Raw genomic sequence first — 15444 nt, 5'->3', positions numbered from 1 at the left:
TGCACAGTGTGTGTGTGTGAGATGACTCTTTGACAGAACAGCTTAGGGAAGCCCGGAAGACTGTTCACAGCTACATAGATAAAAATATATTTGCAAATGTTAGTAGAAACGTAGGTCAGTAGTAATGAGGAGGACTCAAGGTTCCTTTTTTATTGCTGTTTAATTAATAAACAAAGTCAATGGAGGTGGAACGGAAGTTTCAAAAATATAAACTCAAAGATCAAGGAATCAGTTTACATATTAATGATATAATGGATTTCTAAAATCAGATATACATATTTACATCCTTAACTTCTTTAAATAAGATATGTAGGGAGCAAAGTTGAGAGGATGTAAATTCAGGAAGTGTGACACTGGATCTCCCTGTAGTCTGTCTCAGTCTGGACTGTGTCTCAGTCTGGACTAGTGTAAATTCCAAATGTCTTAAGTTCCTCTAAGACTTGTGGGTCTGAATCTGATTGGCTCCAGGCTCCACTGCCCAGGCAGCAGGGTCCAAAAATAATTGGGTGACCAGGCTACGATGTGCCTGTCTGGTCAAAATGGCCACCATCTGTTTGTTTCCTTTGGATATGCAATGACTAATTGGGCAGTTAGCACAAACCTTTGGGTCGGCAAGCTGATGCTGACTGGGTTTTGCATCATATATTGGAGGAGATATTTCAGGTGCTTTCTGTCAGAGTTTACTGGTATTTCTTAAATACTACTCTACACAAACATAGCTGTCATGGCCTACCTTTCATCCAGTCTTTTTTATTCCCCAAAGGAGCTTCAAGTGTAATTTTTAGATTGCAAAACTGCTTTAACTATTTTACTATTTTAATTTCACTTGTAAAGCATCATTTAGTGCAGGTGCAGCACAGACTCCACGATTAACCTGACAACTGTCCACTGTCTCTTTTCTCTTGCCCAGAGTCTTGGAGTGTCAAGACCTTCCTATCGTCAATGGCCAGTGCGACCCATACGCTGCAGTCTCCTTACTGGGGCCTTCCAGGTAAAAAAAAAAAAAAAAAAGAAGATGCTGTCAGACCACCAAAAACTCAAATTGCAGAAGCATCACATTTTGTTAGGCTGGATTCACAGAGGCGATCATAAGTGGTTAATCCAAACCGATGGCCGTCTCGTCTGCTGGGACATGGGTGATGAGCGCATGCCGCATCACGGTTTGCCCTCTCTCTCTCTCACTCACTCTCCCTCCCTTCGGGATCTTTCTGGCCAAACAGGTCAGAAGCCAAGAAGACCAAGGTCAAACGGAAAACCAACAACCCTCAGTTCGACGAAGTGTTCTACTTTGAGGTAAGAACTTTCAGAAAAAAGAAAGGGGAAAAAAAATGGTATGCAAGCAGTTGTTCTTGGACAAATATTAACCACTAGAATCATTCTTACACTTGTGGGAAACAGAGCCTGAGATTTTAAGCATGGCCTTAAGATGCAGATTGTGTTGCACACAAGGGTGCTTGGGGCACTTAGGATCCTGTCAATAGGCCGGTGTTGATATGTGGACAGAAGACAAATTTTAGCCTGTGTCCCGCGTTTCTCAGCAAGGAGACCCCGCTGAGAACGTTGGAAACTGTTTAATCATGACACAGACGTGGAGGCTTGATGCAGGTGTGGTTGCGAACACTGTGCTGATCCTCTCAGTGGAACTGTAGCGGAACTAAAGTTTAGGTGCGCAGATGCTAGCTCTTACCAACGTTTCAGAGATTTGTCAGGGATTAGATGTCTCATTCTGAATCCGAGCCATAGCTTTTAACCCAAAGCTAACAGTTAGTTTTCCATTTCAAATGTGCCCACACCCTCATGGCTTCCTCAGGACAGACATAACAGTGTCTCCATACAATACAGAAACCAGACTGGGAGATACGGGTCTGTTTACAAACAAGCAAAATGAGCCAGGCTCGAGCGGTAGGCTTACACTGTTTTAACCTGATACCCACCTTCAACTTCAACACTTTGAAGGTCGGCGGTACGGATTGTGAGAAGCGATAAGTCGCGGTATACCGCAGTAAGAAAACCAGAAAACGAAAGAGCAGGAAAGAGGGGGAAGAAAAAGAAAAAGATATCCACACCCTTGCGCTTGCTCAGCGACGCTTTCGTTTCTGAGAAACCACAGCGCGGCTGTTGATGTTTGGACTCTCCAGGGAGTGTCGGCCCTGCGGCAGCCCCTGCCCCTGCAGCTGTGAGCGCTCCTGAGGGGAGACGGTAGCGTCTCGTCTACGGCCATGTGACAGCTCTCTGTTGGCTTTCGTTTCCTCCTCCTCTCCTCTGCACCGCCCCGTGTACTTTTGTCCCGGACAGAACGGTTTGATATCCCCCCCCATCGGCCCGCATGCACATACGCGCACACACACCAGTGGACGCGAGAAGACAAGGCCGTGATTGATTCAGATGCTGTGAGACATACAATCTGCTCAATTGATCTCTTCCCCCTCACAGTCATGCTCTTTCCCACACACAGGACAGGGTTCAGTGCACCACACACACACACACACACACACACACACACACACACACACACACACATGCATGTACACACACACGCACACACGCATGTACACACACGCACACACGCTCACAAACACACACGCACACACACGCACGCACACACACGCACACACACACACATACACACACGCACATACACACACGCACGCACACACACACATGCACACACACACATGCACACACACACACGCGCACACACACACACGCACACACACACACACGCACATACACACACGCACGCACACACACACACATGCACACACACACACGCACACACACACACGCGCGCACACACACACGCGCACACACACACACGCGCACACACACACACACACACACACACACACTGGACCCTGCAGCTCTTTGTCCTTCACAGTTAAACTGCTTTAATTATCCTGCCACATACATCACCACCAACTGCCAGAAGGATGTGAGATCCAAAGACATGACCTCCCGCAGTTGGTGACTGAGGAACTGAGTGACGTGCGTCTGAGATCCGTCTGATGCAGGCTTGCTTAATTAAACATAACATTTTTGGAATTGGGACTTTGGAGTTATGAATTATAGCCACTGTCATCATGCAAAATCTAGAACACTCGAGAAAACATTATATGTCGGTTCAAGTGTCATGTTGTGTATTGTTAGGATATTAAGATTGTAGATCAAAATGGACACATCTAAATCTTTCTTGCTTTAAAACGCAGTTTGGAACTTAGACTATTTTGGGTTTGTAAACAAAACTGAAATTAGAAAGTGAGTCCGAGCTACAATTCACTAAACTTAATATAAAACTACTAAACTTAATATGAGGCACCAGCTAATTAAGATATGAATAACCACCATGCTTCCTGATAGAAAAAAAAAAAAAAAAACACGTCACAAGAAATTTTATAAATCATGCAATAAATTTCATAAACTCATAAGGAGAAGTCAGAGTGTCTTGCAGCTTAGTTTTAAATTATATGGTCAACTGAAAAAATGCATACATTATGAAATACCCTGCTAGGTCAGCTACTTTGCTACTTCTTTAATTAGATGATAAGCTTACCAGAACACAAACTAGGTCTGATATTGCTCCTTAATTAAATAATCAGTTTAGTTTGTTCAAATGTTTTTTACTTCTGTTGAAATAACTATAGAAAGACAACTTTTAGACACAACTTGCACATGTGAGTCTGCTAATGAAATGCACCTGACTTCAGAAACAAAGATCAATTATCAGTTTAATGATTCATTTAGAGTCATCTAGGCGGAGATTGAGTTGGAGGACTCCAACAGAGCCTAAGGTGTCTTATAGCTTTCCAAGACCTTCTGCAGATCTCAGCAAATACAGCCTAGAATGGCTCAGAAAAGCCCTGCCCCATGGGGCTGAGGTTTCAGGGGTGACTGGGAACGTGTCGAAAGGGAAGAGACCCCGGGCAACCGGGGCTGGAGCTCCTAGACTGGCGTTCCATCCCTGAACGCTCTCCGTTGAGAGAACGGTAGTGCAGAGATAGCCATAGGATTCAGGAATTAGGAGAGAATTCGAATAAAGGTCCATAAAGCTAGGTTTATGCAAACGCATGCAAGGAGCCTCGTGTGGAAAGTTCAGCATGCCAGTAAATCAGCGGCTCTAAAAACGCCACATTCAACATTCACATGTGCGTCACCCAGACTGTTGTCTAAATTAATGGCTAATATTCACAGACCTAAAGTGCACTCCATCAATGACCATGCTACCTAATCAAAGAAAATTTTGATTGGTGTGCTGTGAGCATAATAACATTGAAACATCATAATTTCGTAATGTTTAAATTGAAATCCTTTCAGTGTTGCGCAATATGCCCAAGTCAGAAACCCAGACGTCTCTGTAGTTTCCACTATTGTCTGTGTCTCACTCACCAATGAGTCAGTAGTTACATTCACCCTCCATTCAAAAAACCAAATAACTGTTTTCCTAGCGTTGACAGCAGAAGCTAGGAGGGAAGTTGACTTCCTACGTCTCGCTCTCAACGCGTCTAACTATAGCAGGCTGACGTATCAAGAGCCATTGTGCTCTTTTCTTCACGGGAAATCTGTCTTGCCCCAGCAAGGCCCACTACAGGCATGGTCGATCCTGCTACACGGCTGTTTTTGGTGTCGTGTTGCCGTGGGGGGTGCCAGGCGCTGAAGGTCTGGGTCTGTTCATTCCTTCACGCATTTTCTCAAAGCAGCCAAAGCATGAGCCGTGATTCCTTCCCCTCCTGATCCTTTGGCCAGATGTGCCTACCTGGCTCGACCAGTTTCACCCTGTGTAATTATAAGCCTTCGTGTCAGGAAAGGAGAGGAACAGAAGCAACTCAATGGCGATAAAAGCAAACGATTAGTTTTTTAAAAGGAGCTTTTTAAAAGAATTTAACATAATTCAGAAGTATACTAATATAGTAAAGTATAACCATCGTATTGTGTGTGTATGTATGTGTCGTTTACATATTTTTAAGGAAGTAAAACATCTGTTACTCTTCCAGGTCACCAGGCCTCTCAGCTACACCAAACGGCAGTTTGATGTGGAGGAGGAGGATGTGGACAAGCTAGCTCTCAGGTGTGTATGTGTGTGTGTGTGTGTGTGTGTCTGTGCACGCACACATTTATCTAATATAGTGCATTTTAGTTCAAGAGATTACAATATATATCAATGAAAAGGGAAGACCAGCAAGGAAAAGGTCCTGATACTTTGTGTGTGCGTGTGTGTGTGTGCGCGTGTTTGTGTGTGTGTGTGTGTGTGTGTGTGTATACACAATACACAAACATACAATATTTCATTAGTGACATTATGTACTCACAGTTTAAACAGGCAGTAGGCATTTTGTCACTAGGGAAGGGTGTGTGAGCATGTGTGTAGGGTCTAACTTCTGTTTCTGTTTCCCTCAGGGTGGACCTTTGGAATGCCAGTAACCTGAAGTTTGGGGATGAGTTTTTAGGAGGCGTTCGGGTACCACTCAAGGTTTTGGGCCAGGCAGGGGTTCATGATGCATGGTAAATGTATAACTCACCTTTGTACACATACAGCAAAACAATGTCAAATAACAATTTTGGGCTTCATTCAGAACTATTAGGAACTGAAATGTTTCAGTTTTTCATGTTGTGTTGAATAAAGCCATTGTTAGTGATAGATACCTATACGTAAATAATTTAACGTCTCTCTCCCACTGTCTCTGCCTGTCTCTCTCCCACTGTCTCTGCCTGTCTCTCTCCCTCTGTCTCTGCCTGTCTCTCTCCCACTGTCTCTGCCTGTCTCTCTCCCTCTGTCTCTGCCTGTCTCTCTCCCTCTGTCTCTGTCTGTCTCTCTCCCACTGTCTCTGCCTGTCTCTCTCCCTCTGTCTCTGTCTGTCTCTCTCCCACTGTCTCTGCCTGTCTCTCTCCCTCTGTCTCTGCCTGTCTCTCTCCCTCTGTCTCTGTCCCTCTGTCTCTGTCCCTCTGTCTCACTCAGGTACTTCCTCCAGCCAAGGGACAATGGCAGCAAGTCTGTGAAGGCAGATGAGCTGGGCTCTTTAAGACTCAACATCGTTTACACGGAGGACCACGTATTCTCCTCAGAGCGCTACAACCCACTCACAGAGCTGCTGTTACACTCCGCACATGTGGAGGTGTGTGTGTGTGTGTGTGTGTGGTGGTGGGGTGTTTAGGGTTAAGGCGTGCTTGAAGCTGTTACTGACATGATCATTGATTGTAACGCTGGTACTCCTGTATCTTATCTAAACACAACTAATTAAGGGCTTCCTAAAACATCGGTAACACGTGGTTAAGCCATAATTCGTGCAGACACGTTTGTGTTTGTGGCGGTGACCAGGGTGTGTGTGTCTGCAGCCTGTCTCTGCCTCTGCGGCCCACGTCCTCGGGGAGGTGTGTCGGGAGAAGCAGGAGGCAGCCGTGCCGCTGGTCCATCTCTTCCTGCACTACGGCAAGATCGTGCCATTCGTCAGCGCAATCGCCAGCGCTGAGGTCAACCGCACGCAGTGAGTTCACACACACACACACACACAAATGCGCACAAGCATGTGCCCCAACACACACATGCATACGCATCCTTAGTCCCACACACACACACACACACACACACACACACACACACACACACATAAGCATGCATGCAGGTGTGCACACACACTTACAGCAAATAGTATACAAGCCCATTCAAAAAGTTGCATATAGCCTGGCTGGCTATGGTTACAGCAGGTACCAATAGCCCTTAATTATTTTCACCCAGTGTTTCATTATCAGATCACTCTGACGTACATGGTGGCTTTTGCATGTAGTCTGTTTTCAAGGGCACCTGAAGTCATCTCAGTATCGGGGTTTGTGGGGCTGGAGATCATACTTTGGTTTCAGTGGTACATTATTCATTTCAAAGTTGGCCCCGTTTTGCAGCAATACTGTCTTGCTTTTCCACTCACAGGGATCCCAACACGATATTCCGGGGCAATTCGCTGACGTCCAAATGCATCGACGAGACTATGAAGCTAGCAGGAATGCACTATCTCCAGGTCACTCTCAAACCCATCATTGATGAGGTGAGTGGTTCTCTGTGTAACCCTTGGCTTTTGAGTTAGTTCACTCTCTCCTGCACTTAGTCAGGTGGAATTTTTATTGAATGTGTGTGTGTGTGTGTGTGTAGATCTGCACTGAGCACAAGCCTTGTGAAATTGACCCAGTTAAGCTGAAGGAATCAGAGAATCTGGAGACCAACAGGGTGAGTCACACGTCTCTCTCACTCTGCATGATTATGAGAATGTGCGCGTGTGTGTGCGTGCGCGCGCGTGTGTCTGTGTGTGTGTGTGTGCGTGTGTATTCTGTCCATGTCTGTGCATACTCATTTGAGGTTAAGTGGGTAATAAACTGCACATGATCCTGGACTCTTATTTACTAACTCAGCGATAGCATATGCTAAGCAGACGGCTTGCTAGATACAGTTGTGCAGAAGTCAATGCTGGATGTCACAGAAGGCATTTTTCATTTCTGTTTTAATAACTGTTTACTTCACAATGTTAGCAATGTTCCAGCAGCACGTTTGTTTCAAGTTTCAAGTTTCAAGTTTGGTTTATTTGTCACATACATAGTCATACACAGTATAACTCGCAGTGAAATGGTTGAGAGTTCTCTGTCCAAAATGAGGAAAAAGAAAACATGGGTGTGTGTGTGTGTGTGTGTGTGTGTGTGTGTGTGTGTGTGTGCATGCATATATGAGTGCTTACGTGTGTGTGTGTGTGTGTGTGTGTGTGTGTGTGTGTGTATATGCATGTTTGTGTGTGCGTGTTAATTTGTGTCAATTTTTCCGGCCGTCCTCAGGAGAACTTGCGTCAGTACGTGGATCGCATCTTTAACGTCATCACTACCTCCGGTGTCAGGTGCCCCACCGTCATGTGCGACATCTTCTTCTCGCTCCGAGAGTCCGCCGCTACTCGTTTCCAGGGTAACCACTCACACATGCGTTGTGACCTTGAGCTAGGCAGAATGCTTCGAGGCATAAAACCAACCACCTTCATTTATTAGGTGCTCGTTGCGGTAACTGTTTCACCCTGACCTAGGTACAGTCCTACTGTATTTTTTACAGCATGCAAAGTTACTGTTTGAGTAGCAGAAGCTGAAACGTCATGAAAGGGCAGAGTCTTCTTAGAGCCGTTCAGTCAAACAAGGGCCATTGATATCTGTTCACGAGAAGTCTCCCAGGAGATTACCACTAAAGAGGGCTTTCACGGCCCCTCCTTCATCTCTTTGTTACTCTGCATTTCCTCCTGTGTTCTCATTCACCCTGGCATTCATCGGCATATAGCGTTTGAAAGCAGTGACAGATTTGCATTGTAGCGCACAGCGTCACCTGCTGGATATTGGTGCACACTGCAGTGAATATGCACAATGAACATTGGAAACATAGTGTGATAAGTGGGAAAGAGATTCATTGATAGATAATGCTAATAATAAAAAGGAGGTGGATGATAATGATGTGTGTGTGTCTGTGTGTGTGTGTGTGTGTGTACATGTCTTCATAGTGGACCAGGACGTCAGGTACACTGCAGTCAGCAGTTTCATTTTCCTGCGTTTCTTTGCTCCTGCAATCCTGTCCCCTAACCTCTTCCAGCTTAGACCACACCATCCGGTGAGTGTGCTCTCCAATTATTATACTAACACAACACTGACTATTTGCTCTGCTTTACAGATGGAACTTTACAAACAAAAACTTTACAAACAGAACTTTACAAATGGAACAGATGGAAACAAATGGAACTGGCAGAATGTACTTATTAGATAATGTCTCATAACTGGTACCAGTGTGCGAAGTGGGTGCATGCTTGCATGTGTTCGTGTGTGTTCATGCCGCCAAGTGTCCTTGAACGTTTCTCTCTCTCTCTCCGTTTTCTCTCCAAAGGATCCTTGCACATCACGCACTCTCACACTCATCTCCAAAACCATTCAAACCCTGGGAAGCCTCGCCAAGTCCAAATCTGTAAGTCAGGAGCAGACCATCTGTAGATGGTTTACTCTTCATTACATATTCCTGGAAAGCCCATGTGTGAATCAGGTCTAGAACACCTGATTCATCTTATCAGCTAATGATCATGAACTGAATCAGCTCTTCTTGACAGGTTTAATGAGAAGGTGTCAGATCAGGTTTAATAGGTTAAGGAGAACACAGCCTTGCAAGGCTCATGAGTGGCATTTGCTCATACAGATCAGGGTCTCCTTCCTGTCTTGCAGAGAAAATTGCCGTCATCGAAATGTCTCGCCTAAAGGATTTCAGCATGCTCAAAAAAGCATCTTGTAGGTCACTGAGTGCATGGAATGTGCCAACAACACCCTCACCTTGTCTCTGTTCTCCAGGCTAACTTCAAGGAGAACTACATGGCCGTGTTCTACGAGTACTTCAATGAGCAGAAGTACGCGGACGCTGTGAAAAACGTGAGTGTGTGCTGTCCCTGGGTTTTTTGGGACGTTTTTTTGTCTGTTACGCTGCCCAGACAAGGATGGCTCCCATTACCCAGTCCTCATCTCGCTCTTTAAGGGCATTTCATAAAGTTGTGTCAGCGTAGAGAAAACTGTGGTTTTCTCTTAAGAAACCCATAAACAACAGTTGTTAGCAGCAGCCGAGAGTTGTCTCACAGTGTGATCTATTGCTGTGTCTCTGCGCAGTTTCTCGATTTGATCTCCTCCTCTGGGAGGTGGGACCAGAAGAGCATCGAGACTCCGATCATGCTAAAGGAAGGGTGAGTGACGTGGAACCCCACCTCCATCTTCACTCCGGCACTTGTGTGGCCTGTTTCTTCCGGCTTCACAAAACCACGAGCATGATCCCTTAATCGCTGCATTTCTCTCAGACCAGTGTTTCTGGAATCTGAACACAAATTCACGCCTTTGCAACAGAAGAAACTTTTGTATGCTTGACTCTGACAGCTGTGTAATCTCGAACAGCTGGGCCCTGTGTGTTGCTGCAGTCTCTGCCGGTACGGACCCTTTCAGGCATCTTGTGCTTGTGCTTCTCTGCTATGCGCAGTAGTGTTGGACTCTGCGAGGGCCTGTTGTCCAGCCCTGTTGTCCTCTCTCTGGAGCATCTTCTAGCCCTTTCTGCACCTCTGAAATTTGTCAAGAGTAGAGAGCATATTGCAGTAGCAGATGGAAACAAGACCCGTGTTCGCTCTGTCCCGTGTTCATTCTGTCGTGTTGTGTTTTGGCCTTGGCCTGGTTTGTTTTTGATAGCCCCGCCTCCGTCTGGTTGCCATAGAAACTGACTTATTTGGTGTGGCATGGGCCAATCAGAGGATCATTCTGCAAGTCTATGAGAAGCTTAGCTACAGCACCGATTGGTCTTCAGAGTTGTACTGAAGTTCTCAAAACCATTTGCCTTAATATGTAATAAAGTTGTATTTTGGTGGACACTGTTTTTGAGACATTTAACCCACATCAAAACAACAAAGAAGAGAATGTGAAAGACAGAAATTAGTTTAAGAACAGTGCTTTTTAGGTGTAAGCAAGGCACAAATCAAGTTATTAAATGGAAGTAATGCTTGTTAAATGATTGCCATGTCATTTGTTTATTTATGCTAACGATCCCCAGAGGAGGAGCTCTTTACATTAGGAGGGCTTGGTAGTCATTTTACAGTATTGATTTTTCTGAAACATGCTCATTAACTCTGTGTTTTCTCATCTTCTCCCTCCTCTGCCTCTGTAACTCTGTAGATTTATGATCAAACGAGCACAGGGGAGGAATCGCTTTGGCATGAAGAACTTTAAGAAGCGATGGTTCCGCCTCACTAACCATGAGTTCACCTATCACAAAACCAAAGGTAACGCCAAAGGTTCGTCTGGGCTCTTACTCTGGGCTCTTATGCTTACTTACTTGTCTGGGCTTGTGGTAGCTCTCACAGTCCATGACAGCTTAGACAGTCTTTACATGTTTTGTTGTATTGTTTGTGGTTTCCACACATAATGCGTCTTGTTTTCTACTGGGTGTTTCTTGCATTTTGATGTATGTGTGTGTGCATGTGATTTTTCTGTTTGGCGATTTCACACTCCAGAAACGCTCCAAATGCACATGCTTGTAGTTAAATTCCATAGAGAATAATTAAGCAAAGATACAACAGATTCAATCCACTTCTTACCATGATATGCCTTGAAAAAATGTTATACTCACACTAATGCTGATTGAAAATGCAGTTCCTATATAATGCATATGTAAACCATGCATATATGCAGTCCATTTTAAAGCCCTGGCCACTATAGAATTCCTTTCCACATTAGTATGTACACTGACTTTAAATCTCCAGATTTGAATGGTACCTCTAATGTTGCTTTGTCCTTTGTGTTCAGGTGAAGCTGCTCTGTGCAGTATCCCTATTGAAAACATCCTGGCAGTGGAGAGATTAGAGGAGGAGTCTTTCAAGATGAAGAATGTAAAAGCAAATTATATACATTATACACACACACACACACACACACACACGGGTGATTGCATGTCAGCTCACTAAATGTCCAAAAATGCCCTCAGGCAACTAGTAACACATACTTCCTTGCCTATCCTTTGTTAAGTTGATACTTAACAGTTGATACTTAACAATATAATCCCCTGGCTGGTCCCAAATTAGGTATATTGAGCATTCAGGTTTGCAAAAGTTTGCTGAGTGTGTTTTATACAAAAAGTTTCAAAAGTATCAAAGTTTTATTTGTCAGGTACATAGTCATACACGGTATAACTCGCATGGTATAACTTTCTGTGTCTGCTCTGTCTGAGCTGAGGGGACACAGAGATACATACAGTATATGTATAATATTATATATATATATATATATATATATACACATACATACTGTAACCATGGTTATTCATACACTGCTAAAAAAATTAATGCTTTCTGTCTTTGTCCTGAAGATGTTCCAGGTCATCCAGCCAGAGAGGGCACTCTACATCCAGGCCAACAACTGCGTGGAAGCACGTGACTGGATCGACATCCTCACCAAGGTCAGCCAGTGCAACCGCAAGCGCCTGAGCACATACCACCCCTCAGCCTACCTCAACGGCCACTGGCTCTGCTGTAAGCAGTCCGTAGACTGCGCCCCTGGCTGCACGCCATGTACTGGGTGAGTTCGCACTGCCAGCCTGGGCTCACTCATCCCAAACCCACTGGAACTACAATTTGTTGAGCTACTGAATGGGCACATATCTTTAAAAAACGTTTTGTATCACTGCAGCAATTGTACTACTTCATGCTTCTTGCCTTTAGCTCTTGTTTTCTCTTGGAGAACCATTATAGATGTTATAGATTCGTTTAGTGCTCAGAGTCACGGATAGTGGTCATCTGCTGCCGATAAAAACGCTGGTATCGGTACTGCCCGCCATATCCTGTGCCGCTGTTGTGTGTCCATGCAGTGGCCTGCCAGCCAACATACAGCTGGACATCGATGGTGACCGCGAGACGGAGCGCATCTACTCGCTCTTCAGCACCTACATGTCCAAGCTGGTCAAGATGCAAGGTGAGCCCCACCGCGCGCGTGAGCCAAGATTAACCGCTAACGCCGTTAGCACTCGTTCGCTGACCCTCCCGCCTGTGTGTGCCCACTGCAGAGGCGTGCGGCAGCAAGTCTGTGTACGACGGGCCCGAGCAGGAGGAGTACTCGAGCTTCGTCATCGACGACCCGCAGCAAACTTACAAGACGCTAAAGCAGATCATCTCTGCTGTGCAGACACTGGAGCAGCAGCACGCCCAGTACAAGCGCGACAAGTTCCGGAAGACCAAGTATGGCAGCCAGTAAGTACCGCTTATGATGTTACATGTTGCAGTGTTACATGTTACAATGTCACATGTTACTCACAGATAACAGAGACGGGGTCAGAGGCTGGAGGTCAGATAATGCAGAGGTCTGAGGTTTAGTGCTTTACCCAGTTTACAGCAATTCCCTTAGTCCATCAGCTATTTACTGACCTCTTCATGAGCTGACTCAGGTGTGGAGGAGACAAGAAAACACTGAGCAGAGAAGGGACGTGGCCTTCAGGCAAAGTGCAGTTGGCCCCAGCAGTGCAGATGAGTTGGGACACACTCACTTTTAGCTGAACAAAATAACAAAATCCAAATCGGATAAAGGTAGGCAGCTGATTAGATTGACCTGAGTGATGGCCAGCTGGCCAAGATTGGCCAAGCATACCAAGACTGAACTACAAACTAACCTGTCGTTTCCCTGTTTGTGCAGGGAGCATCCAATTGGTGACAAGAGCTTCCAGTGCTATATCCGTCAACAATCAGAGAGCTCCACCTACTCGATCTGATTCTTCCCACTGCCACAATGCCCTTTTCTCTGCAATGACTATTCATCATTGACACAGTAAATCATGATTGAAAGAAAGAATTCGACAGAAGAGTGAGATTAAGCAAGAGTCTCACAGGAAGCTATACCACGTTCCTACGATGTACAGACTCGGTTAGCAGCCATGCACTTTAATTGTCACACATGCCCGGGTGACGCTGTAGCCCTGCCTTGTGGCACGTTGTAGAAAAGTTTGATGTTACCTTTGTTTATGAAATGACAAAAGAAGGAAAGAAGAAAAAGAAAGAGTTTATGCTCTCTTTTAAGTCTTTAGGACCAAACTACAGGTCTGAGAATATCTGCTTTTCACTTTGTGTTTTTCCATCAGTGGAAATCTCATTGGCGCATGCCTGTTGGTAAAGGCCTTGCACACAATCCCAGGTCAGGAAGCCCAAAGCCCGGCTGGTCTGAACTTTGCGATGCATGGCCACACCTTCATTGTTTTCAAATGAAGGTACATCTGTTAACTCGAGGTAATATTTTTTCTCACCTGCCAATATAAGTGTAGCCAGGGTATTGTGTAAAGTTCTCACGGAAAAAAAAAATAGCCCAAGATAAAACAAGCAGGGGATTAAATCTTCTGAACTGGGATAGCAATTGGGTCAGATATGTGATTGGGAGGACCTATCTGAATCAAATGTTACATGTAACCATTGTTTGTTTTTCTTTTAAACACAATGAGATTGTTTAAGAGACACTCGGATGTGATGTCATTGTTTTGTTTGTGAAATCAAGTCTTTACTTGCTTTTGGTCATCTGCACCTTTTGCATGTTCAGACTTGTTGCAGTATTGTTCCATACTTTTGTGAACATTCCTTAATGCAGATTCATCCACAGTGTGCAGCTCAGCCAAATATAAACCCAGCTGAAGGAGTATGGCACTGTGAGGACTATAGTTGTGTGTGTGTGTGTGTGTGTGTGTGTGTGTGTGTGTTATATATATATAAATAAATATATATATATATATATATATATATATATATATATATATATATATATATATATATGCCAAAATATCACATTCTTGAACCATTTTAGTAAAACAAAGTTGGAACTGGGAAAAGGTTCAGTATGCCTAGCTGGCTCCTGGCATGACACTAAACTAACGATCTCGCCACCAGAGATAAGACCAATTCCAAGCCACTTTTGTACAATGCCCCTTTCTTAAACCAAATTATTTGTACTGCTTAGATAGCTAAGTGGTGTCCTTTGGAAACAGACACTTGCCCTTTGGAAGCAGACTGCCACTTCCACCAATGCCAGACTTTTTTACATTTTTGTTGAATTTGATTTAATTTGATGTACTGTAAGGAATGCATTTTTAAGTACAAAGTGTACTGTGTGGGGGGAGGGGGGATTTGAAAACTGTGGGAAATAAGTGAGAATTTGTGTGGGAGTGATTGTGCATTGGTCAAACAGTCAAATGAGTGAAACATTGATGATTAATTTCTCATTTGAAAATTTCTCGCCTTTTAATGAACTGCCGTACACTTTAATGTTTCTGTTTCCTGTTACCATAAGTGTTCACTCACATTTCATTTTCATTTGTGACATTACAAGTGTTTTATCCATTTGTGTATGAGGTCTCAGAAATGTAATGATTTCACATTTTCCTGACAATTCATTCAGCAATGCATGTTTAGTATGAATATATTGTTTTAATATAAGTCTCACAATGTTTCTGTTGTCCACTCCAAAAAAGGTCCAGTATTTATTTTTATATCACAATAGAAAATTTTGTGGTTGAAATAATTTGATTCTAAAAGTCCAACTGTAGTGTCTTCAGACACACAGTATAAATGATGCAATAATTTCATGATCAGTTCATTTACCAATACCTGATCAGTTACAAATTATAATTGATAAATAACTCATCTAATCTATATTCTAACTTCAATAATTTTCTTCAAAGTGAAACCTTAAAAATGGAGAATAGTGTATTTTATATAGAGAGTATTATTACAAGTCAGATGTGTACAGGTCAAATGTGAAATGAGTTAAAAAATGGATCCAGGTTTTTTGTTTTTTGTTGAAATGAAGTCAATAACAATGAAACTTTGTCTGTGTTTTTATTGTTTCTCAGTGTTTGAATATTAACGCTGTTTTATGACACTGAAAACGTTTTACAAACGCTTT

General features: G+C 43.8%; 1 protein-coding gene across 2 annotated transcripts in view; it reads left to right on the top strand.

The window, feature by feature from the left end:
* The window catches only part of rasa3 (RAS p21 protein activator 3), a 33488-nt gene extending 19251 nt beyond the window's left edge, over positions 1–14237 (top strand). The window contains exons 6-24 of one of the 2 annotated variants that reach the window (XM_027009387.2): positions 911–991; positions 1221–1293; positions 4989–5062; positions 5392–5496; positions 5951–6107; positions 6328–6476; positions 6917–7031; positions 7136–7210; positions 7807–7930; positions 8508–8614; positions 8885–8962; positions 9337–9414; positions 9646–9719; positions 10690–10796; positions 11320–11402; positions 11879–12087; positions 12377–12480; positions 12572–12755; positions 13195–14237. In XM_027009387.2, the coding sequence (XP_026865188.2) occupies positions 911–991; positions 1221–1293; positions 4989–5062; positions 5392–5496; positions 5951–6107; positions 6328–6476; positions 6917–7031; positions 7136–7210; positions 7807–7930; positions 8508–8614; positions 8885–8962; positions 9337–9414; positions 9646–9719; positions 10690–10796; positions 11320–11402; positions 11879–12087; positions 12377–12480; positions 12572–12755; positions 13195–13270 (2053 nt within the window). In that variant the 3' untranslated portion in view covers positions 13271–14237. Of the gene's footprint in view, positions 1–910; positions 992–1220; positions 1294–4988; positions 5063–5391; positions 5497–5950; positions 6108–6327; positions 6477–6916; positions 7032–7135; positions 7211–7806; positions 7931–8507; positions 8615–8884; positions 8963–9336; positions 9415–9645; positions 9720–10689; positions 10809–11319; positions 11403–11878; positions 12088–12376; positions 12481–12571; positions 12756–13194 lie in introns of both variants that reach the window. The other variant, XM_027009382.2, reaches the window with a different exon arrangement.
* Positions 14238–15444: the final 1207 nt, after the last annotated feature.

This window comes from Electrophorus electricus, chromosome 16 (assembly GCF_013358815.1).
Source record: "Electrophorus electricus isolate fEleEle1 chromosome 16, fEleEle1.pri, whole genome shotgun sequence".
NCBI lineage: Eukaryota > Metazoa > Chordata > Actinopteri > Gymnotiformes > Gymnotidae > Electrophorus > Electrophorus electricus.
The sequence above is the reverse complement of the archived record's forward strand: the minus strand, read 5'-3'. Positions and strand labels throughout refer to the sequence as shown.